The sequence below is a fragment of the Camponotus vicinus genome, unplaced genomic scaffold (assembly GCF_025532165.1).
Source record: "Camponotus vicinus isolate PSW18456_S1 unplaced genomic scaffold, iyCamVici1.0 SCAF_8, whole genome shotgun sequence".
NCBI lineage: Eukaryota > Metazoa > Arthropoda > Insecta > Hymenoptera > Formicidae > Camponotus > Camponotus vicinus.
Window position 1 is genome coordinate 10,550,261 of NW_028141980.1, and position 23,263 is coordinate 10,573,523.

The 23,263-nt window shown below is 37.3% G+C and overlaps 1 protein-coding gene and 1 long non-coding RNA gene across 6 annotated transcripts in view; one reads left to right on the forward strand and one right to left on the reverse strand.

Annotated features, from left to right (window-relative positions):
* LOC145975905 (uncharacterized) overlaps positions 1-23,263 on the forward strand; it is a 53,205-nt gene that overhangs the window by 27,302 nt on the left and 2,640 nt on the right. The window contains exon 3 of one of the 3 annotated variants that reach the window (XR_014440129.1): positions 5,379-5,851. The exons of the other annotated variants lie outside the window; for them this stretch is intronic. This is a non-coding gene — a long non-coding RNA (uncharacterized LOC145975905). Of the gene's footprint in view, positions 1-5,378; positions 5,852-23,263 lie in introns of those variants that run through there. 3 annotated transcript variants of the gene reach the window in all.
* Positions 1-23,263, reverse strand: part of Knockout (Stork-head domain-containing protein knockout) — an 80,925-nt gene that overhangs the window by 27,013 nt on the left and 30,649 nt on the right. For all 3 annotated transcript variants that reach the window (XM_083106654.1, XM_083106657.1, XM_083106656.1), the window contains exons 2-3: positions 12,353-12,598; positions 2,645-2,840 (exon numbers count right to left, since the gene is read on the reverse strand). In XM_083106654.1, the coding sequence (XP_082962780.1) occupies positions 2,645-2,840; positions 12,353-12,553 (397 nt within the window). In that variant the 5' untranslated portion in view covers positions 12,554-12,598. The remainder of the gene's footprint in view (positions 1-2,644; positions 2,841-12,352; positions 12,599-23,263) is intronic.

Genomic DNA, 23,263 nt, shown 5'->3' on the forward strand with positions numbered 1-23,263 from the left:
TGTCGCACACCGAAGGAGGCCGATTTATTACCCCGCGAGAGCGCACCGTATGGATTTCAGTCCATGGCATATGGAGGAAGCGAGATGGAAGGTCTGGCATTCCAGACGCGCGCGCGTCGACGTCCCTTTCGCTGCGCCCATCGCAGGGACTGGATGGCATGCGACTCGCGTACCGATCACAAGTCGTTTCTATGGAGCGCATTGCACCAGTTATTTTTTTTTTCAACATACATACGTATATGCTCGAATCCCCCTAAGCCGCATTACGGGAAAATCCTTCGCAATTCGAAACACGACCTTGCAATTTTCTATATCCATAATATTTATATTAATAGAAAGCAAAAATAAACGTAAATGATATCAAAAGATTAGCGGAATCGAAACTTAAAGTGCGAAATTTCGATTTTATTTCAAGTGTATGTCATATAAATATTATATAACATAAATTGATTATTAAAAATTTAATAAATATTTAAAACTTATATATTAATATAATCTTATTAATTACTAATGTAAAATAAATTATTAATAACTTAAAGAAAATTTAGAGAAAATATAAATTAATAATAACAAGATTAATTAAAATATTATAGATAATTAAATTCTTATTAATATATATTATTAAACTTTAAATAATAATTAATAAATAAATTTATTTATTTATAATTTATTAATATAATATATATAACATCCAGCTCACTTCTCCTAATTTTATAACGCGACACAATCTTGCGAAATGCCGCGCAAATTGAAAGGATGACCGTTCGGGCACGTGATTTTCTTGCTAATGAGCCTAAATACTCATCTTGCACGCATCGAACGTGACGCTGAGAGCGAAAATCACCGACACTGCTAACTGAAAAATCGCGTAATAATATTTACGGAGCCGCGTTTGTCGTTGCCACGTTGGCACGGAAGAGGGATGGAATGTGGAATAAAGGGGTAGTCGGATAAGAGCCGGTCCGACCGGAGGACCGGCTATCTCGCCGCGAAGTAGACGGCAGACCAATTATGGCAGTGCGAAACCCGCGTTGTTGCACGCGCATATATAAAGACGCATAAAGACGCGCGTATTATGATGCCCCGCCCGATCCGGCAAATAGCGGAATGTTAACCGAGCTTGTTTAACAGCAGGCATTCACACGCGAACCGGAAAGCCCGGAAATTTTGCATTCGTTGCAACGGTCGTTTAATAAAAATTACCTTTTCTTAATCCTCGTGTCTCTCATGGTTAACCGCAATCAACGTGAGTCATCAACAATTGTCATTATTCACGAATTAATATACATTTATTAATATGTATTTATTAATATTATAATATTATATTATTATTATATATTTATTAATATTATAATATTAATATTAATATTAATATTTATATTAATATATATTAATATTAATTTTAATATTAACATTATATTAATATTAATATTAATATTAAAAATTAAGTTGATTTAATTTTTAATTATTTCAGCCAAATTCCTAATTATTAAATATGAATATTAATATATATTTATATATTACATTTTCGACTCCAATTTAATCTGACTTGACACGAAATTTTATACGCACAGACGTAATATTTACACAAAATATGCGCGTATTAATATATTAAAATTGCACAAGACATCTAAAATGCGAGGCAGACGAAAATAATAATAATTCTATGAGACTTGCTTCGATTCGTGACGTAATTTTTCAATATTCACGCCGGCAGCCTTCTCAGGCGGATAAAGAGTCACGTAACGCGTTCTTTATCGCGCAAATAAATTTCTTTCGTTTTTGCGAGAATGTTTTCGCATCGCGCCAAACATAATAACGAGTCGAAGCTCCTACGCCGTTGCGCAGATACGCATTAGCATAAGCCCGGTATGCGAGATAGTCGAGCGTAGGCGTGCATAGATACGAGTGCGCGGGGCATAAAAGGGAGCAATAAGATTGAAAAGAAATGGCGAAGGTGGAAAAAGAGACCGGGGACTCCGGCCAAAGGGACATAAAAACAGCACGCGACTGGAAATAAGAGTGCATACGGGTGCACGGGCTACCTGATAAGATATGCGAAGCTATTTCTGTAGAATGTACATCGACGACAGGCGCGGCGGATTACGAGCGATAAGCGGATAAGCAAAATAACGACAAGAGATCGGGCACTTTCTACTATCCTCGATCGTCCTGTTTATAAAACGTCGCTTTACATCACTATTTAACATACTAATCCTTGGACCGTCTCTTTGAAATTTAACGATTCATACGTGCTCTGCTTTATTTATTTACTTTTGCTATTCGAGTTTATTTTTAGATATGCATTTCGCGACATTTCGCCGCGTCAAGTTTGATAAAGGATAGCAAAAAATGCACCAGGTGTAACTCGTACGTCATTTTCGCGCATAAGGTGTCGCATTAAAGACATTGTAATTCAAATGCACCAGGAACCGAGGTCACGCATTATTATCTCGTCTCTTGTAAGAACTTGTTCTTGTAAAATATTGGCGCTTTCACTTTCACTTTCACAGATTGCCTTATCTTTAATTAAACTTTTTGGTTATCTCAATTTGAATGAGACAGACTTAATCCCGGTGACATAGACATCGGGTTAAATCGACCCTGGGGCAATGTACGAATCGATAAAATAAATAGTACGTACCGAGGCAGGTGATGGAATGGTCCGCGGGTGGTCGTAGAACGTTTCGCGCCCAAGCCGCCCTCAAAACCTCGAGGGCGCAGGGCGGTCCGCTAACCATCAGCACACCCGGTGACACGTGGCCCTTGTACCTAAGCTGCCGCGTCGCATCCACCAGAGCCGCGTTCCACCAGCATTTGGAATTTGCTTCCAAGAAGCTCTGCAACACGTACAAAAATAGCTTTAGTTAGCAAGATTTCTCGAAATTCTGTCCAAAGTCCAATATAATAAAAAATTATCTCCTCTTTAATTTTTTATTTATTTTCAAATATTTTCGAGTTCGTAAACTAATAAGAATTATATGACACACAGAAAAAAATAAGTGTCAAATCAAAACTTATATACTTAAACTAACGCGTTCATTGTTTCGTATATACGCAACAATTTATAATCTTCTTGGAAGAATTTAATATTTTAAATTTTAACAATATTATAGTCTTATTTTAATATTGTAATTGTCACCTTAAGAATATATAATTATTTCATTCCACTTTAAGAAAATTATAATCTTTGATTTAAAAATGTTATTTTCTATCTAATATTGTTTCTTTTCTATTCAAGAAAATTAAATCTTAAATCATAAGAATATATTTTTGTCGATTAAACTATATAAAATGGCTTCATTCAAGTAAGCAATTATTCAAGCAATTATATTTTTTTTTAATTAACGCAATATAGTCTCATTTCAAGATGTGTCCATGTTAAAACTAAATATATTTTCAAAACAAGAATGAAGATCCTTTTTTTCTGTATAGGAAAATATTTCTCCTTCCCTACATCTTATGACTGTGTAATAACTATCATTCGCACACTGCTCGTGTCTTGCGTTACCAATAAAAAAAGTCGCTACACATCGTACCACATAAAAGTCCATAAGTTACCCCTAAAGTATAGCGCGGCCGCTAAGTGTTTATCTCTCCGTCGAGCCGTATGGCGTCCCCTCGTCGTAATTCCGAGCGAAACGCGATTCCATCCCCTACAGATGCTTCCTAGAACCCCCGCATAGATTCGCGTCACAGAATAAGCCGCGATAGGGTCGAGAGCCCCGGACAATGCTCATAAACGTACCGCCCCATATAATTCTGACCCTGTCCTTTCTTTTTTCTTTGTCCTGTCTAAACCATGAAATTAGTGCGGAGTGCTGGAATCGATCGACACAGGCCAGGGTGTGATTTATAACAGCCCTTGTTCAGACTATCGGTTTTTCGCGATTGTGAAAAATACCTCGTTTTTCTTTATATATATTATATAATAAATTGATTTTATTTTTAACATACTTGGCAATATCTATTAACAAAAATCTACCTAAGTCGTGTAATTTACTGGCTAGATTAAATTATTCGGCCAACGTAGGTGGAACAATGTAGGATAATGCGGAGGCATGCGATGATTAAGATCTCACAGTGGCGTCGCGATGACGTTTCCAACGAAGAAATGAGCCGAAGAAAAGAGAAACGAAATGAGACTGAAATATCCAGTTTAATTTAATTCCATGAAAGAAAAAAAATACACAATGCGTGCCGCGTGTGCACAAGGCAATTTTGCATCTAACGGTGAAATAAGAGCGTAGGATCTCCGGACTTTCACCAACTGGAAGTCGTACCGTGGCGACGACGGAGTTACCACCAAATGACGGAATCTCCGCCGCAAATTACACGTCCGCGATCGATCTGATCTGCCGCGAAAATGACCAGGCCTCGTTTTGTGCCTGTGCAACCAAGCACAGCGCAAACATCCACCTTTGCCAAGGCTGCGCGCGTTCCGCATTTCATCGTGAATATACATTCGTCGCGTGGGTCTCTCTCTCTCCATTTTATATATATATATATATATATGTATATATACAGTCGACCTTCGATGAAATGATTCCACGAAGCTTTCACGAACAGCATTTCACCAACACGCGACCGATATTATGCAACGAGCACGGATTTTCGAATTTAGTCATAAAAATAAAATATTTTCGTCCCAAGGCGACTCGTTTACCGAAACTCATAATGATGTCACTTAATGTCACGAGAAAGGCGTTCCGACGCGATTACGAATCGAACGCTCTTATTCCCGAGGTATAAGTTATAATCTCTCGCGCGAACGACAGATGGACTTTCGTAACCGCGTCGATTACGACACGAAGGCAGATTTTCGACGCTTCGACGAGCGCGGCCGAGGAAGAAATTATGATAAAGGTGCGCGCGATGCGGCCGATTTATTAAATCGCTGGCGAGAGATGCGATTTTCAGGCGGGTGAAACTTTTTCGATTACGTCAAGCTGCGCTTCTTCTCGAAAGTTGGCGAGCGCGCGTTCAGCTTCCACGTGGGAGCTGCTTCTCGGTGTCGAATCAGCCAAGCGGACACGATCGATTTCACGAGATCGCGAGACCTCCTATCGATCTCTTTCTCCTCGAGACACCTTCCACACAATCGAATTACTCTTTACGCTTTGTTTTTTCCGCTCGGTTAAACACGATGGACGGAGAAAAGCGTCACTAGTTATTTAAAAAAAAATATGTCCGCCTCTCTCGTAATCAGCTAAACTCTATGAAAGTATCCTGGAACATTTGATTTTTTTATGCGATTTACTATTTGTATTTAAAATATCAATTAAAATATTTAAAATACCATTTAAAATATCAAGGCAAAAATTTTATTTATTTTATTTTATATATATTTTTTATATTTCTTGCTAGGGCTGAAGCAGCATCAAGAAAGTCGTGCGGCTACATAAAAATATCGCGTTGCATCGCGGAATGTGCCGGGGTGGGCAACAGGATATGCTGATAAAGTAGATCTTATTGTCCATGGGAGGATCTAACCGTGAGAGTGCGACAGTTCTGAGTTAACTATAATTAGCGCTGAACCAGCTACCATGTCTCCTGTATCCAGCCTAGCGGCACACCAGCTAACTGTGCGAAAAAGAGGGCTTTGATCGTTAAACAAATCAGCGTTACCATATTGCGACGTTCGTTATGCCTCGCGTAATATATAACATTCTTTCCTTCTCCGCAAATATCTAATGAAATCTCATTCAATCTACAGAAAATAATGAATGTTGCGCAAGTGACTTGTCTCTTTTGTAAGAGTTATATAAAACAGCTGTAAAAAAATATAAGGAGATTGTAAGGAAAGTTCAGAGAGTTACCACAAGTTTCTTCATGATCGCAAACGTATTGAATAAATTCAAAGCCATCTTTATCATTTTCTTGTATATTTAATCTCGATTCTGTCTGTAATATTCTCCCCCCTAAAATTGTCCAAAAGATTATTATAAGCTGTAGATATCGATTACTCGAGGGGAACGGTAGAACGACTGTTGGATATCGCCGAGGGTGAATATTTGAAAAAGAATAGGACTCTAAATCAGATTGAGAATTGTGATTTTTTTTCAACTATACATGATAAGATAATAAAAAAGATAATTATTGCACGCTATTTTGCATTTTTCGCGATTTAAAATAGAATGACATTCGCACTGTTTGAAGAGGAGGAAGGAAATAAATTACGGCAAGATGTGGAAGGTGCAGAACGGACCTCGATTGCTAATCGGAGACGCGGTGCTCGGCGCACGTAATGTACGTATTGCGATTTCCGTGCCGGCAATGAACTTGCGGCAATACGGTCTATAGGGTGTTGTACGGTCGTTGGCTGCCCGTTAATTATTATGCAATATACTCGCCGTGCGCTTTCGCGCCGCGCGTATACGCCTATCCTTTTAAAGCCCTAACTTGAGACGCCGCGCATACGAACGTGAGCGGTTAACGGAGTCGAACGAAATGCAACAGAAACTTATTGCCAGCGTCATTCGCTCCGCGATATTATTGCGCCGCGTTGACCCCTCCTTTATCGATCTATCAAAACTTTATTACACTGGCATCGAGGATATTTTACACATAAACCGTTAGTACGCATCTATTAAAGTTATCAAAGTATATATTTTATCTTTATTATATATATATATATATATATATATATATATATATATATATAATTAAAATTCGAGACGCGGGCGAGTGTCTTGATGCCTGTCGTCCAGTAATGGCTGATAAATAGATCAATTTCGAAACGATCTTCAAAGACTAAACGCTTCCTATAAATATTTTCTTTGAAAACACAGCGGTTCGTAAAAGAAATATTGCATTTATCTTAATTCTATCCCATCTCACAAAGCAATTAAAATTACTTTATTATACACAGTAAAAAATTGTGCGTCCATATGTTAAAATTTTCTTGTGTTACCACGTTTTGATTAGTACTTCAATGTAAAATTAACATACCTATATGTTATTATTTTTATAACGTTTTCATGTGTTACATTTATGTCACCTTCATAATTTAACACTTGTATATGTCTCTTAGAAATGGAATATTATTTTGAGTATTTTTAACAATCATTTTAAACAATCAACATGTCTCAAAGTCAGTTTAACATTCTAAGAAAAGTTAAAGTAAATCTTGAAATAATTTTGAACTTTGACGTACAAAAATAATCAAATTTACTAAAGTCAAATGTTTCTATTACAAATAATTTAAGTTAAAATAACTCGTAAGAAATATTGAGGACATTAACATATAATTGTAATTATTTTAACTTAAATTATTTGTAATAGAAACATTTGATTTTAGTAAATTTGATTATTTTTGTACGTCAAAGTTCAAAATTATTTCAAGATTTACTTTAACTTTTCTTAGAATGTTAAACTGACTTTGAGACATGTTGATTGTTTAAAATGATTGTTAAAAATACTCAAAATAATATTCCATTTCTAAGAGACATATACAAGTGTTAAATTATGAAGGTGACATAAATGTAACACATGAAAACGTTATAAAAATAATAACATATAGGTATGTTAATTTTACATTGAAGTACTAATCAAAACGTGGTAATACAAGAAAATTTTAACATATGGACGCACAATTTTTTACTGTGTATAATAAAGTAATTTTAATTGCTTTGTGAGATGGGATAGAATTAAGATAAATGCAATATTTCTTTTACGAACCGCTGTGTTTTCAAAGAAAATATTTATAGGAAGCATTTAGTCTTTGAAGATCGTTTCGAAATTGATCTATTTATCAGCCATTACTGGACGACAGGCATCAAGACACTCGCCCGCGTCTCGAATTTTAATCAGCAACCCCCTATAGCCCCGTGTGGATACGCAGACTGCAAGCATAAATCACGATAATATAATTTATATGCTAATATCGCGAGTACAGCGTGCGTTCTCGCACGAATAGTTTGTTGGGCAGGAGACGCAGGGATCTCTCTTTCTAACTGGATGCAGTTACATATCCAGGCATTGACACATAGGCGTCGACTCTCACGCACTCTGGTTTACGCGTCAATATAATGAGATATCTTACAGAGAAAAATATAAATTTTTTTTTGTTTTGGCTGACCGAACCAAACATAATCTCCTAAACTAGATCATATCTCTCGCACGTTATAGAAAAGGAAATTTTATTAAAAGATGAAATTATAAAAATAAATATTTCTATTCATTTAAATTATATTATATATTATATCTTTATATTATCATAATATATAATAATTCTCTTTCTCCCTCCTAAGAAATTAATATTACATTTTCGGAAGATTAACTTTTACATCTTGACCGAAGAAACCTTCTGCTGATGCAAAACAAGAATTTATTAAAATATGTTATTCAGAATCGGCAACATTCGCAAAGATCTAATCGCGATATCGTATAACCTATAAACTAAATGCTTGTGTGATACCACCGGTATCTACATATCGTAAGGCGGGGGATAAGTCCCGGCATTCTATGTTATCGTTAATCCGAGACTCACAGACGAGAACGCGCGACAAGAAGCAGGGGAGACACAGAAGGCGTCCCTCTTTCTCGTGCATTTTTTTGCAATTAAATCGGCAAACAAATAGACAATCACGCGAATCACTTCGAGACGAATGGGCGTCCCGCGGATAAACGAGTTCTCGCACGGGAGATAAAAGTCGGACCGGCTCGCGATATACGCTGCATCGCGCTGATTTACGAAGTCGACGACGGTGATGAGAACCGGCGACGAGAGAGAAAGAGAGACACGATCAGCGAAAACTTGGACGAACGGAAGCATCCGAGAGAGAGAGAGAGAGAGAGAGAGGGGAAGAAAAGTGACAGAATCTTGGCAGAATCCCGAGCTCGAAAGATGCGCACTTGATTTTATTGTTCTCTTCTGCAATGCACTAGTTACGTTCTGGGATGCCTGGTCCAACGACTATTACGCTTCGACGATATTCGCGATTCGATCGTGTAATCGAGCGAAGCCTCGCCCACGTATGGATTTTCTCTTTAAATCGATTTGAAATGGGCCATCTTTTTAAATATAATTATACTTCGTTTGATGCGAATTATCGTAATATATTCAGTCATCCATACAGCACAGAACATTGCAGCAATATTGCAATGTTACAACAATATTAATAATATTGCTGCAATATTTTTGGACACGTAAGCTTAGATGCATCAATTTTATGAAGCATGAAAATGACTGCATCTTCAGATGAGAGAGATGATCGATATTTTCGTAATCGAATCGATCCGCGAACAAGTGATATAAAAGAGCGAATGTAACAGACTAATGCAGCCTCGACGTCGCGCGCTTTTTGCGGCCCGGTGATGGCGGAAATTGCCACGCGGATGGAAAGTGTCCGGATCGTTGTCGACCATCCCCGGGGCAATACGCGATCGGTGTATCGTAATAACAGTGATTTAAAAACGTCACAACGAGCGCGACCGGCAATGCACTCGCGAGAGGAAGCGTAAAGCGCCTTTTCTCGAATGCAGACCGCGTGTACCATCTGAAAGACCTCGATAAATCTCGTAAACATAAACTTTGCGGATCGAAAAGCCGCATCGAACACAATGCCCTATTATTTAGTAACCTGAGATTTGCTGCGCGGTAATAGATCCCCTATACTGTCGCTTCTTCGTCATTGTCGCTTTTCTATCCAAGAAAGGACGATAATAATATTTCTCGATTTATATCAGGCTATCACGCAATCTTATTAATAGTACAAAAATTTATTAAATTATAATAAATATTAAAAAATTAAAATTTTAAATTAAAATTAATTTTTAAAATTAAAATTAATTTTGAAAATTAAGATTAATTTTTAAAATTAAAAATTAAAAATATTTATAAATATTAAATAATATTTATAAAATTTTGTGTCGGCTTGTTTTTGGCAATCGTTATCTCATTGGGCATTTCCGCCGATAAGAAGATTTCTGCGGAATCTTATTCGATGCGTCCCTTCGATAAAATGAATCGATCGAATGTAAAGCTCGGATACAACATTCTAAACAACGTGTACCGCGATATCGATGCGATCTGCGGACTGCACACGGGCTTTTAAGACGATCGCTTCGTTGAAAAGCGATCGTATCTTCGCCGGTCGATTATTATCCACCGACATCGATAAAGCGGTCAGTATATGACGCGAAACCATGCGGAACCACAATAGCAAATGGAACATACATAGTACCATTTCTGCGCTAACATCTAATTGACTTAACAATTATAGAATGCCTATCTAATTCACTCCGCGACCTCGAGAGATTCTATCTCCTCTCGTACCAACATTCAACCGTTTCCTGCTTTTATATTTGCATACAGCGTCTTACTCTTCCGTACATTATTTCACTTATAATTTATTTCCCCCAAAGTAGATTTATTTTTAAGACTATTGAAATGCATTCCTCATTTTTTTTTTAATTAAAAAAATTCTTAGGCTCTTAAATTTGTTAAGGATATTAGCACGAATGACGTTTTCTTCTCGATATATTTTCGGATACTTTGGGAGTGGGTCATCGCTCAAAAGCCCGAAAGAATGCTATTCTTGCATATTCAACGATTCAGCACCCTCGCTTTATCACCATCATCGAGGTTCCTTATTATTAACTTTGGAAGCGAAAGGCTCGCTCGTTGACTTTTCCGCAAGGGTGCTTCTCCGCCGAGTACGTACTCGTTAAAAAGTGAGAGCACTTCGTTACTGCGAACAGTCACGTTCCAATTTTATTTCTTCACCGATAATCTTTGTCTATTTTCCACGCGATCTTATTCAAAAACATAAGAAAAAAATTAATATTTCGAAAATAATTTATCCTCTAAACATCCTCTAAATTTATCATTTATTATTTTATCTTGGAAAAAGTAACATATTTTTATATCAGAATTCATCAATTCAATTTATGAAATATTGCATTATCTTATTACAAATATTTTATTTTATTTGTCTATTCATTATTATTATTGTTTTCCATTTTTATCACATAACAACGCATAATTCATACACAGTAAAAAATTGTGCGTCCATATGTTAAATATGTTAAAATTTTCTTGTGTTACCACGTTTTGATTAATACTTCAATGTAAAATTAACATACAATTTATATGTTATTATTTTTATAGCGTTTTCATGTATTCATTATATTTGTATCAACTTCATAACTTAACACTTTGTACATGTCTCTTAGAAATGGAATATTATTTTGAGTATTTTTAACATAACTATCTTAAACAATCAACATGTCTCAAAGTCAGTTTAACATTCTAAGAAAAGTTAAAATAAATCTTGAAATAATTTTGAACTTTGACATACAAAATAATCAAATTTACTAAAATCAAATGTTTCTATTACAAATAATTTAAGCTAAAATAATTATTATTATATGTTAATGTTCTATCAACATTTCTTACGAATTATTGTAACTATTTTTTCATGTAATTTTTAATTAATTTGTATGTTACTTTTACATTACACTTAAAGTCACAATAATAAAAATAAGCCTAAGGTATCGTGTCAATTATTTAACATTTTTAGTTTGTCAATAAGTAACATACGACGAATGAGTTATTTTAACTTAAAATTTAGAGTGGACTTTCTGGGACATGTGAAAAATGTTATAATTAACATTTTATTTTTTACTGTGTAATAATACCGTCTATATGCGTTTCATTCTCGTAACTGCAGGCTATATATTGGTGGAAGGATTAATACAATTTCCCAAACCAGACAATAGACCGCTGTTGAATATTCAGCGGTTACACGTTACGCATTGGTGGCGATAAATTCGAGACGAGGCGGATTACGACGCGCGCGGCGCCGCCGACGTCGTTTTATATCGCATTCTCTCGTTTCGCCGTCGTTCGGAAGGAATTCTGGATGTAAAGCGAAAAATTTATTAGCAAAGAGAATCGCGAACAACGCCGGCCGCGAGAACAAGCTTCCGCCGTTTAACCTGCCGCTCCTCGATTATACTTGCTTTTGCGAAATTGCTCGTAATTCACATTGTCTCGTTGTGGTGTAACGGTGCGGGCAATCAACGTCTGCTTTACCGTAAAGGACCCGCGTGTCGACAGAAGATGAAAGAACAAAGCGGGAGACACGAAAAGAACGGAGTCTCGACGGAGTCTCGACGGAGCCTCGACGTCGACGAACGTCACGTTTTCTTTTCCGACGTTCGCTTCCGCAAAGTTTTCCGGCGCCGGTGATTTCCCGAACAAGAAAAAGTGCATCGCACGCGGAAGTGACAAACGCGTGTTTATCGAACAGAGAAAAATTGCTTAAACTCGCGTGGCGATGCGATAAAATTGAGGATATCGAGATGTTATAGAGTATAAACAAAGATATAAATAAACGCGACTCACCTGAAACAGATTGTAGCCTTTGTCATACATCCACATCTCGTCGGCTGGATGTTCCTTTGGACTTTCTCGTTGACTGGCATTCGCGACGTGAGGAGGTGGACCTCTGGTCAACTGAATCGCCAGGGATCTTTGCAGAAGCAAGAGACATCGGGAGGTCCCGGGGCCTCCGGGACCCGTTCCATCTCCTAAGATCGAGGCCATTACGAGGGCCCTAACGACAATGATACGGCGGTGGCATTGCGAAATCTGAAAAAAAAAATACAATGAATAATTTTTTGCTTGAAAATTATATAGGGTGTTTCTTAATAAGTGCGAAAAATTTTAAGAGGTGATTCTTTGAAAAAGACCCCCATTTTTAGAGGAGTGTAACTCCACAGGGAGGGATGTAGGAGTATGTTTATTTGTTTGTATGTTTATATGAAAAACCTCCCTTAATTTTCGACAAAGAATCATGTCCTAAAATTTTTCGCACTTATTAAGAAACACCCTGTACATAAATTCTGTCAAAATTATAAATTAATAATAATATAATACTATTATATATTAAAAAATAAATTTAAAAATTTTACAGATTTTTGATATTCTTTCTCTATTTAATTCTCAAATTAATAAATTTTATGTAACAAATCGGAGAAAGCAAGAAAGTAGTAATTAAATTAATTTATCAAGAAATATTTGAAATTGAAGGAGTTGTTCCGTGAAATTATGTGTAAGGCGTTTGGATGATTCTATATGTTACGTAACCGAAAACTGTAGATACGCTCGATAGCAGAGGGCTGCGAATGACCTGCAATTTTACGCAACGGAGACCTCCGTCTCTCCTAACGCGCTGTGCCATCTTACGTCCAATTATTCTTATCGTCGTACCATGGAGAGAGATAAAGCGGAGGCGAGTTCATCGTACTATTATACGAGTTCACGAAAGTTGCAAGCGACGTGAGAGACTTGGCACAAAACTATCTTTCTCTCTTTCTACACACGCGTGTATGTCCGTGATGCGTACAGCTGTTTTATTGAGCGTGTGTTGCAGGAAATTTCGCTCGCAGGATCTAAGATCAGTGGTTCTCGACTCACTTTTGTATTTGATTAGTTCAATTTGTTCGAATATGAATTATGTATACTATCAAGAAATTTATATTAGTACTAGAAACAAATGTACTTTGTCTAGTTCAGAAAATCGATTTTTTTATTTAATATTCAGGATATGTAATGTGCATATATATATTTTTTTTCAATATTTTGTACATATATTATATATATAAAAATTTTATTTTGCGGAAAAAGAATATTCTATATTTTTCTAAAAGCCTAGCGTGTGAAAATATACGAGGATTGTCAGCGATAGTTGAGAAATTCTGTAATCATTCTCCTCTTCATCTTCTAAAAGCCAGAAGACAACATCACGTATCCCTATATATTGTATCAACGCCTCCCGCTCTAATTGATTTAGCTGTTCATCACCAAGCAGAAGGGTGGAACGCCCTTAGCAGCGAAAATCCATGTGGCGCTATAGCTCATGAGAGACGAAGCGTCGAGTAATAAGAAAAGGGATGGTCATCATCGCACCCTGCATTATCGCGGCTCTTGCTCTGGAGCCAAGCCAGAGGCACAAGATTGCTTCATCGATTCAGTCGTTCGTACACGTAAATTCGATCTGACCTTAATTGCCATATAACCTCGAGCCAAATGCACCGCAGTATATCCGGCGTAAGGAAGAGAAACTGCACAGTTCTTTAAATCAAACCCAAGCTTAAACTAGTTTTTTTCAAATTGTACAATTTATTAAAATTTTATTGAGAAAATTGATGAAGAATATTTCGCATTTTATGATAAAATCAGATTTAATCGGATACAAGGAATTATTATTGCAAAGTTTAGTTAATGGACTATTATTATCTTATGTTTCACTATTTTGCAATGGAGATGAACGCTGTGTTTTATTGGAAAATCGTACATGGTTATTAATAGCTAAAGTTTACTTCCTGACATTAATAGATATTTGATAACGCAGATAAGATACTTTATGATGCGTAACGAGCGTACGGGATACGCTGATGTACCGCAACTATCGCATTATTTTTTAATCGGAAGATAATTAGATAGTTAGTCGTACACACTTTCTGTCTACGTGTAATAGACGACATTGAATAATTCCCTGTGAAATAGCGACCTCTCTCACGCGATCGCGTCGCGTTGATGGTATCCCGCGGGGAAATATCGAGAAATAAAAAAGATTCGCGCAGATAGAGAGAGGGAGAGGAGGAGAGAGATGCAGGGAGAGAAGAATAAAATTTAATAGGATCTAATCTTTCCCGTGTTCGCGTTGTCTATCGTGCCATCCGCTCTTTGAACGCGACTGTCTGGCGCACTTTTATCCGACATATCTCGGAGTATCTCATTCTCACCGATACAATGGCGCAATTTTCTCAGCGCGTACTTGGCAAATAGTTTATCCCGCCTGTCTGGAGAAGGAACCAACTTGGATGCAAGAGAAATTATTCCAAAACGAGATACGAATTCGAGGGAAAGAGAGGACGGGGAGAAGAAAAAGGATCCATCTCGCGAGCCATTACGAGCCTTCTCGTTGCCGGATCGAAGCTCGATTTCACCTTGTACCAGTTCGCCGAGCGGAAGGTGTTCGACCGTCGCGGAAAAAGGACTTCCTGTTGCATGATTCACTCGCCGAAGCGCTCGGTTCTCATTAATGTCTCGTCAATTGTAGCTGCGCCCGCACCGAGTCGATGCACGTCGGTGCATCCCTGAACCTGTATGCATATGCACCTGTACAGCCGTAGCCGTCGATCGAATTGCGCGTGGGATACGATGACAAGTAATTAACGTTCTCGCCGTTAATTTTCCTCTCCGCGCTTTTCCGGGCCGCTGCAAAGCGGAGGGTTTCTCCTTGATTCCTCGTAATGCGCGAGTCACGATCTATTATAATTGTAATTATAATAATCAAACGATGCATCGGGAAGAATTCATTAACGCGGTTATTATTTCCGTGATCGATCACTCATAAAGATAATTCCCCGCGTTAGATTAACACATTTACAGAAACATACGTGGTGAAAGGATGGATCACAACTTAATTACGCGCCTCGTAAGTCACAAGAAAGATTATACGTTTGGTTAAGCCGAGCAATAACCACCTACGTTCAATACTCAAGATAATACATTCTGTCGTTCCTTCTAATATCACCTTTCAAGCCTGAAACGCTCATCTAAATTTAGAATCCTCTACATCAAATAGTGTCTTGCATTTTTTTTAAAGCGCCTTATATATCTATCAAAGTTCGCTTTATTAGCTTGCTCCTCCTAAAAAAGCGGCGTCATTAATTTCTTGCTAGACAACCTGTCGGACAATTTGTCGAAGCGCAAAATATCGTCGATACAAAGTCTCTCCGGCGTCTTTCTCTTTGGAAATTTTAACGTTTGTTTTTTTTTTTAATATACACCACTTCGAAGAATATCCGCTAGGCCATAGGGGGTTGTTAAGAAAACAAACTTTCATATATGATGAGCAAATTCATTCTTGGCGTAGTCATTGTACGATCCTTTGATGTATCGTCGATCTTCTCGACGGTGAAGACCAGCCACGTACCCCAAGTGTGTCTAGAAAGTACTTCTCGGGCGGACCATTCTCGTAAAACGTGTAACGGGAACGATTAAACAACGTCTCGGCCTAATGGAAGTCCAAATAAAGACAAATCTTCGTCCGTGCCGCCGTTGATCTTGCTCGAGATGGTCATTGAAATCTCAACGAGCGTTATCAATGACTACATCGCGACTCACTGCAAGGCTCAGAGGATGATAAATTTTTACAATTAATGATGAGAACGTAAATAGAAAGTTTCGATCGGTCATTCACGTTTGACGTTGTCATTAATGTCTGAGATTTTTTAAAAATTATAATGACTAAAGAAATATGAATATTAATGTGATAAGTCTGCGGGAATAATTATTGTGGAGGAAGGAGAGCGAATGATCGTCTTGACACAAAAGACGGGTTCAAAAATCTCTAGTGAAAAGATAGAAATTCACTTCAAACCATATCCACGATTCGATGATTCTGGGAGAAAAAAAGTTGCGTGACTCTCGCTTCGCGCGACCGACATAGTTCAACGTAATAGGATATATCAAGAAACTCAAGACGCGAAATTACCACACACGCCAGGTTTCCATTTAAGAATCACATAATTGTATCTTCTAGATTCCGGCTTAATTAACGTTACACAGGGAATTTTATCGAGAGATTTGCCTCATTATCATTATATGCGCCGACTCATACCGAACGGCCATTGGTACGTCCATCAGAATGCGTGCACCTGTTTTGTAACGTGATTCAAGTTGCGATTCGAAAGCTAAAGAAAGCAAAATGGATAACATTAATAACAAAAGATGATGTATAAAAATTTAAATATATTATAATAGATAATAACAATAAAAAAAGTTAATGTTAATAACTAGATTATAATCATTTTAATGTAAATCTATCGCCAACTCGGTCAGATATCTAATCTTTCGAAACAAGATTTTCTACGGGGAAAAACGACTGACTTCCTCATGGCATATATTATGCTGAGGAGGTCAAGAGAATATTCTAATGTATCAGCGGTGTATCCCGAAGACCCGGTTCTCACGCCTTCACCTCCGGAACATTGCAGCAAAGGGGAAAAAGCGGAGGATACAAGAGAGGACGATGCTGCGCCTCGTGAAAAATTGCAGAAAATATCAAGCGCTATCGCCTTATTTACATTTTAAGATAGACTCTCGCGTTCGTATTGACAGGTGAAAAATCATACCGGGAACTACTCACGATTCTTCTTTCATAATGACAAGCAACGGTAAAGGATGTGGACATGCGGGTGACGTCGAACGGACAGTACAGGTTGAAGGATGTCAATTGTGAGCGGATAATGCGCGTACGTGAGCATTATTGAAATAACGATGGAGAGAAAGGCCTGGCACCAAGTGGTGTCGCACCAATCAGCTAGAATTCCGATCCAGCTGGGGGGGATATCGGCATCGATATTGCCGCGATTAAATCAAACGATCTTAACGGCACGCTGACTACCGCATCTCGCGGAAATCGGTTCTGCCGAGGAAGCACGCACTTCGGAACAAGAAGCACGTGAGAGAGCGATATTTCGTTTGATATCTGAGTCGCTGGTATCGTTAGTTTTATCCTGTATCGCTGACACGTGCGATATTAGAAAGCACTTTTAAAAGGTACTATTTTTCCTTGCTTTTTTCTTTCCAATCTTTGGAAGATATATAAAGGGACACATGGATTTTTCACAAAAGCTTTGTATAATATTCTATAATATATATAATCTATATATTAAATAATTAGATTAATAACATTCTTACGTAATGAGGAATTAATTTGTTTTTTTATCATATTTTTATTGGTATTCTATCAAGTAGATTCCGCAAGAATATTAATTTAATTATTTAATGTATATAAATTATACATAAGTATCTTCTCTTTCATTGAAAAAATTATATATATAAATAGTGTGATGAATTTATTAGATACATCAATTTTCAAGTTGGCAATTTTGTAGCAAATATGTGTTATATATACAAGGTGTTTCTTAATAAGTGCGACAAATTTTACGAGATGATTCTTTGTCGAAAATTAAGGGGGGTTTTTCATATAAACATTAAAAAGTTTTAATAAAAAATTGAATAGAGGTTGCTAGTTTCAGCCCCTTATAACAATACGGGAGGCTGAAAAAAATATTAATAAATAACCTTTTTACTAGTAGAAAATATCCACCTAATTTCACTTCTTTAACTTGTTTCAAATTTGAGAAAAAAATAAAAACCTAATTTTTACCCCCATTTTTGGAGGAGTGTAACTCCACAGGGAGAAATGTAGGAGTATATATTTATATGAAAAACCCCCTTTAATTTTCGACAAAGAATCATCTAAAATTTTTCACACTTATTAAGAAACATCATGTATACGTATATATAGATTTCATATTCTTGAACTGGAAATGCGATAGTTGTAGGATATCCTGTCCTTTTCAAAAATATCGGAGCAGCTTGGAGTAGTTTACATTTCCAGTTTAAAGTAAATGTTTATTGGTCGCAATAAAGGCGCTTCCTCGAGTAGCGCTTCCTCGAGTAGCGCTGCCGGTTAATAAATAACGCTCGTTCCGTCGAATGATAATGACGATGATGAGCTTTTTTTCTCGCGCGCGATCCTCCGCGACGTGGAAAATATCACTGTGGAAAATCAGGTTTCGTAACGTGTTAACGAGCGACCAGCGTAAAGCAAGAAACGCGAGCGAGAGGTGACAAGGATACGGCTGCGCGACTAAAGGATGTCAACCGCACTCGAGTGTGACTCGTACCGGTTCGCGACGAAGGTGGTTCAACTTGGTAGGATAAATTATACCGGACGTAAGGACGGTTGGAGTCCTTGGGATGGTGTAACTTTCCGCGGTTAAAGAATCCCGCGGCGAATAATGGCCGTGTCGACGGAATCGCGATAATCATTCCGTTAATATTCATCGTCATATAGAACGTAATGCGAACGCGTGATCCCGTGAAAATACCGTATAAAAAGAAATAAAAGTTTCCTTTAATATGCCTGGAATGGAAAATATATCAAGAAATAATATTTTTTATATATACGATATATACTTTTTTTTGTATTCACGCCTATATAATTATTTAAAGAGAAATCATGCTCATACTCTCTGTGAAAGATCGATATCTCCGCGATAATAAAAAAATTATTTTAATGGATATATGCACACACAAACATGCTGCAAAGAGAAATATGATGGTATGAAAAATATAAAACGACGCTTCTCTGCTTTTGATACATGAAACATATCTTACTCATCTTGGGCTGTACAAGATACGGATCGCGTGTGTGCACGTGCAATTTTACGTATGCACGAACACGCGCTATTTGTGCGCGTGCAAGCAAGCAGCGGCAATATATATAATTTATGTCGTAATTTAATCCAGGACAGCAGTTAACGCTCCGTTGTAATAGATAAGACGGTTAATTCGTTGAATAGCCAGTCCCATAATTGCGAAACATCGATCCGCGAAACTTTCACGCGAATGGTGGTCTCTAAGTAACATATACATATACAAGCCTCGCGCTTTCCTATCGGTTTAATACCTATTAAACAGGTATCGATCATGCTATTGCATATATATTACATCAAGCGCGAAATTAGATGCGCCGATGCGTTACTAAAAAAATCGAGAGATATGTTAAATGAACATACAAATCCACTACGAAGGTTTTATTTCGTTCAGATAAAAAGCCATATTTATTTCAAGACTAATTAATAATCGATATTTGTCTAATAATAAAAATTAATAGTTAATTTAATAATTTAATAATATAATAAATTTAATAAATTTACTCCATGTATTTTTGTGTCGCAATATGAAGGTCTGTTAATTAATTTAAACATTAGAGAAAGTGAGACTCGCGCGCACGTTGTAATGAAGCTGTAATTTCGCGTAATAATTCGTCCGAAGGTAGCGTGTCACGGAAACGTTACTTTCCATCGAATCTCTCGAAGAAGCAGCAGATCATTCCCGATAGGCCCGACTCGATACCCCAAGGCGTAAAACAATTACTTTGCGAGACTACCGGAAGCCTTAAAGCCGCCACATGCGAACGATCAAATCGTACCGATCATTAACCGACACTGCATATTATAAGGGACATTTCGCGATGAAGAAAGTACGTATTCTTGCAAGAACGACTTTTACGGAGACATATCATGATGAGAAATCTAGGAGAATTGAAGATCATGCAAGGACGCGCGTACTCACATGTATTATTAACGACAGAAGCGCGCAGAGTGCATCTCTAGTACATCTACGTACGATCCTAATTACGCTTTATCGTTCCCAGCGCTTCTCTTCCTATCTGTAATGACGACCCGGCAATGCATGGTTAATTGTTGGCACGTGGATCATTATCAGCGATCCCTATGTCGCACGCATTATTAGAAGATCTCGTGATATATGCTTGTGTTAAATAGAGAGAATAAGAAAGGAAATTTCAAAAATATTTATTATATATTTTTTTATCTGTATTTTGATCTTCTGGATTAATTTATCTTATAATTATTTATCGTAAAATATCCTAAAAAACGCATTTATTAATCTTTTTTAACATTAACATTTAACACTGATTCTTCTTAGAAACTTTATAACTTTGAGATTCTTTAATTTATTATTTACTCTTAATAGTTAGGAATTTGGAAAAAATAAAATAAAGTAATAATAAAATAAAATAAAAATTAAATCAAAAATTGGCATAAGAGCCACAGCGCGGAAGTTGGGACGCAGGGAAGAAACAACACTTCCTTCTTATTAATTGTTGTTTATTAATCTCTTCAAAGAATCTCTTCATAGAATCATTTATTTCGATTTAATAATATTAATATTTTTAATCTGAGAAACTTTATCTTCTAAACGTATAATTATTAACCTTTTTATTTAAATTCATCTTTAGAATGATTAAATTATTATCCTTAAATTATTATCCTCTTAATCATAGATATAATGATAAATAAACAACAATTAATAAGAAGAAAGTTTGATTAAATTTTTATTATTTATTCATTTCAATTTTGTATGTTTTATCATAATTTTATCAATTTTACGTGCACATAGTCATTGCTTAATTAGCATTATATAATAATGTTTGCTAATGTAAACATTAAATTTTCACTTGAAGAATGCTCTTAGAGTCTTATCTCTTAGAGTCTAAGAGATTAATAAATAGAGCTCCTCTTTGCGTTAACATATGCGTGACGCGCTAAGGTATGACAACCTAATGGACTCAGAAGTCAGTTTTCACTTTCCATCGACCTCGAGGTTGTGCGAACATGTGTCCACTCACGCAGGTACACTCACCGGCAGTGTGCATCAATGCCGATACATGTGCGGCTATTATTTTCATTACTTGTCATCAGGTTGATCGAACAGCGACAGATCGAGTCGAAAGCCTATTTTTCCGCGGTCGCTCGAGGAGAGGAAAGTGCGATCGTAGGAGGAAGCCAATTTAGCTGCATGTGGGTGTGTGTATATTAGTATGTTTGTATTAGTTGTATAACGAACAGCGAATAGCCATCGGAAATCCTTAACGACGAATAAATAAATATTGCCAGTCGCTAACATCACTGCTTTCCATGAATCACAAGCAAGAAGAAATGTCTAAGGAGAAATGTAAAATCCATAATTTATAGCTAATTAAATTTTAATATTTGTTGCAATTTATTATTCAGGTTTCGGGGGAAGAGGGAAGGAAAAAATTCTAATTCATTATTATTAAATATAAATTTTCTTAAATCACACTTTTCGAGGATAAGCCGAAACGAAAATAAAAAATTGCTAATTTAATCGAGAATAAATTGACCAAGAGATCTCATTATTTCCTGCGCGGCACATCCCTTCGTGGTCGTTTTTGAAAAGGAAAGCGTTAGTCGTAAGAGGAAACCGATCAGACGTTGAACGGGTGTTGCAAAACGAGTAACATGTCTCTTTGTTATACGCTCTGGTCTAGCGTGATCATTAATATCTCGCTGCTTCCAGACCCGTGATACCGAGCGACTGGACCAATTACCGTTATAGCGCAAACACTGTTGCTGCCGTTAGAAAATGATTTATCGCGAATTGTTCTCGGCGCGGGATTTATTAGAGCAAGTCGCGAGCTTATTGAAAACTCCTTCGGGACTGGCGGCACGAAACGCCCCCGCTTCGAACCTATTTCATTTCTGCCGACAACACAGGTATCTTTCAACGAAACGCGTCGCGATCGACTGCACGTACGTACGTGCCGTTACAGTGCCACAACCGATTTATCTCAAAACGTTTGTTCTTTCATATATACCTCAAGCGGATCCGTGACGGTGCCGGCGATAACGAACGCCGATCGGTAAACGACACCTTGAATTTGCAAATTTTTTTGTTTCATCATTCGAGCGGCAAACGTTCTTCAATTTTCTCAGCCTATTTATGGAATTAAATGAGAAAGAAGTTAAGTGAAAAAGTAAATGGGATACGATTTAATGAATATAGATGCGAGGTATTAATCTCGCAAATGAAGCTAATGTGAAATTAGTTTACACGCGATCGGTATTCGCACATTTCTTGCCGTAAACACAGGTATTTATCATTCGCCTGTGCAAATTTACAGTTTTTGTCCCTCTGCGAAACTCGTTTAGCCGAGCGTTAATAAATTACTTTCGATCGTTGCCTTATATTCGGCGCGGATACTTTACGAGCGATCGATGCTCAGTATCGATTATCGGGCGAATATTAGTTCTCGATTTTATCATGGACGAATAGGTATAAGTATACAGGCGTGCATATACGAGAAACACCCGGCTCCATCCGATGCAATATATTAATTAATTAGCAGTGACGACGTATAATTATGTGCTTGAAATTATCGTATCGGGCAGTAGAACGTTCGATCCTGCGAACGCGATAAATCTCGCGATACGCGAGCGTTAAATGCTTAACGATAAATTTCACGGCGCCGTACGGAAAATTAAGCGCTATTTGTTCAATCGATCGATCGCGCCGATCGATCAAGCACTTATGTATGTATGTACGTGATGCGCGCGATGTAAATTCGCGTTGCATCCGTCCGTTAAACGAGCGTGATTAATCACGCGTGCATTGTATCCCGGGTCACCGCGCGTTGACGTTGGAGGAAAAAGAAGCAGAAGAGTTCCATTCCATTAATTTTTCACGTTCCGTTAAATCTTCACTCTCTAAGCGAGGCGCGACTTAGCACCAGGCCGCAAATAAACGCGGAACACGCGAGTTTCTCGGTTAAAATCACTCTTCCTTTTCTTCTCTCTCGCGAGAAACAAGCGAGACCCCTCGTTTCCTGCGAGCAACGTAAGA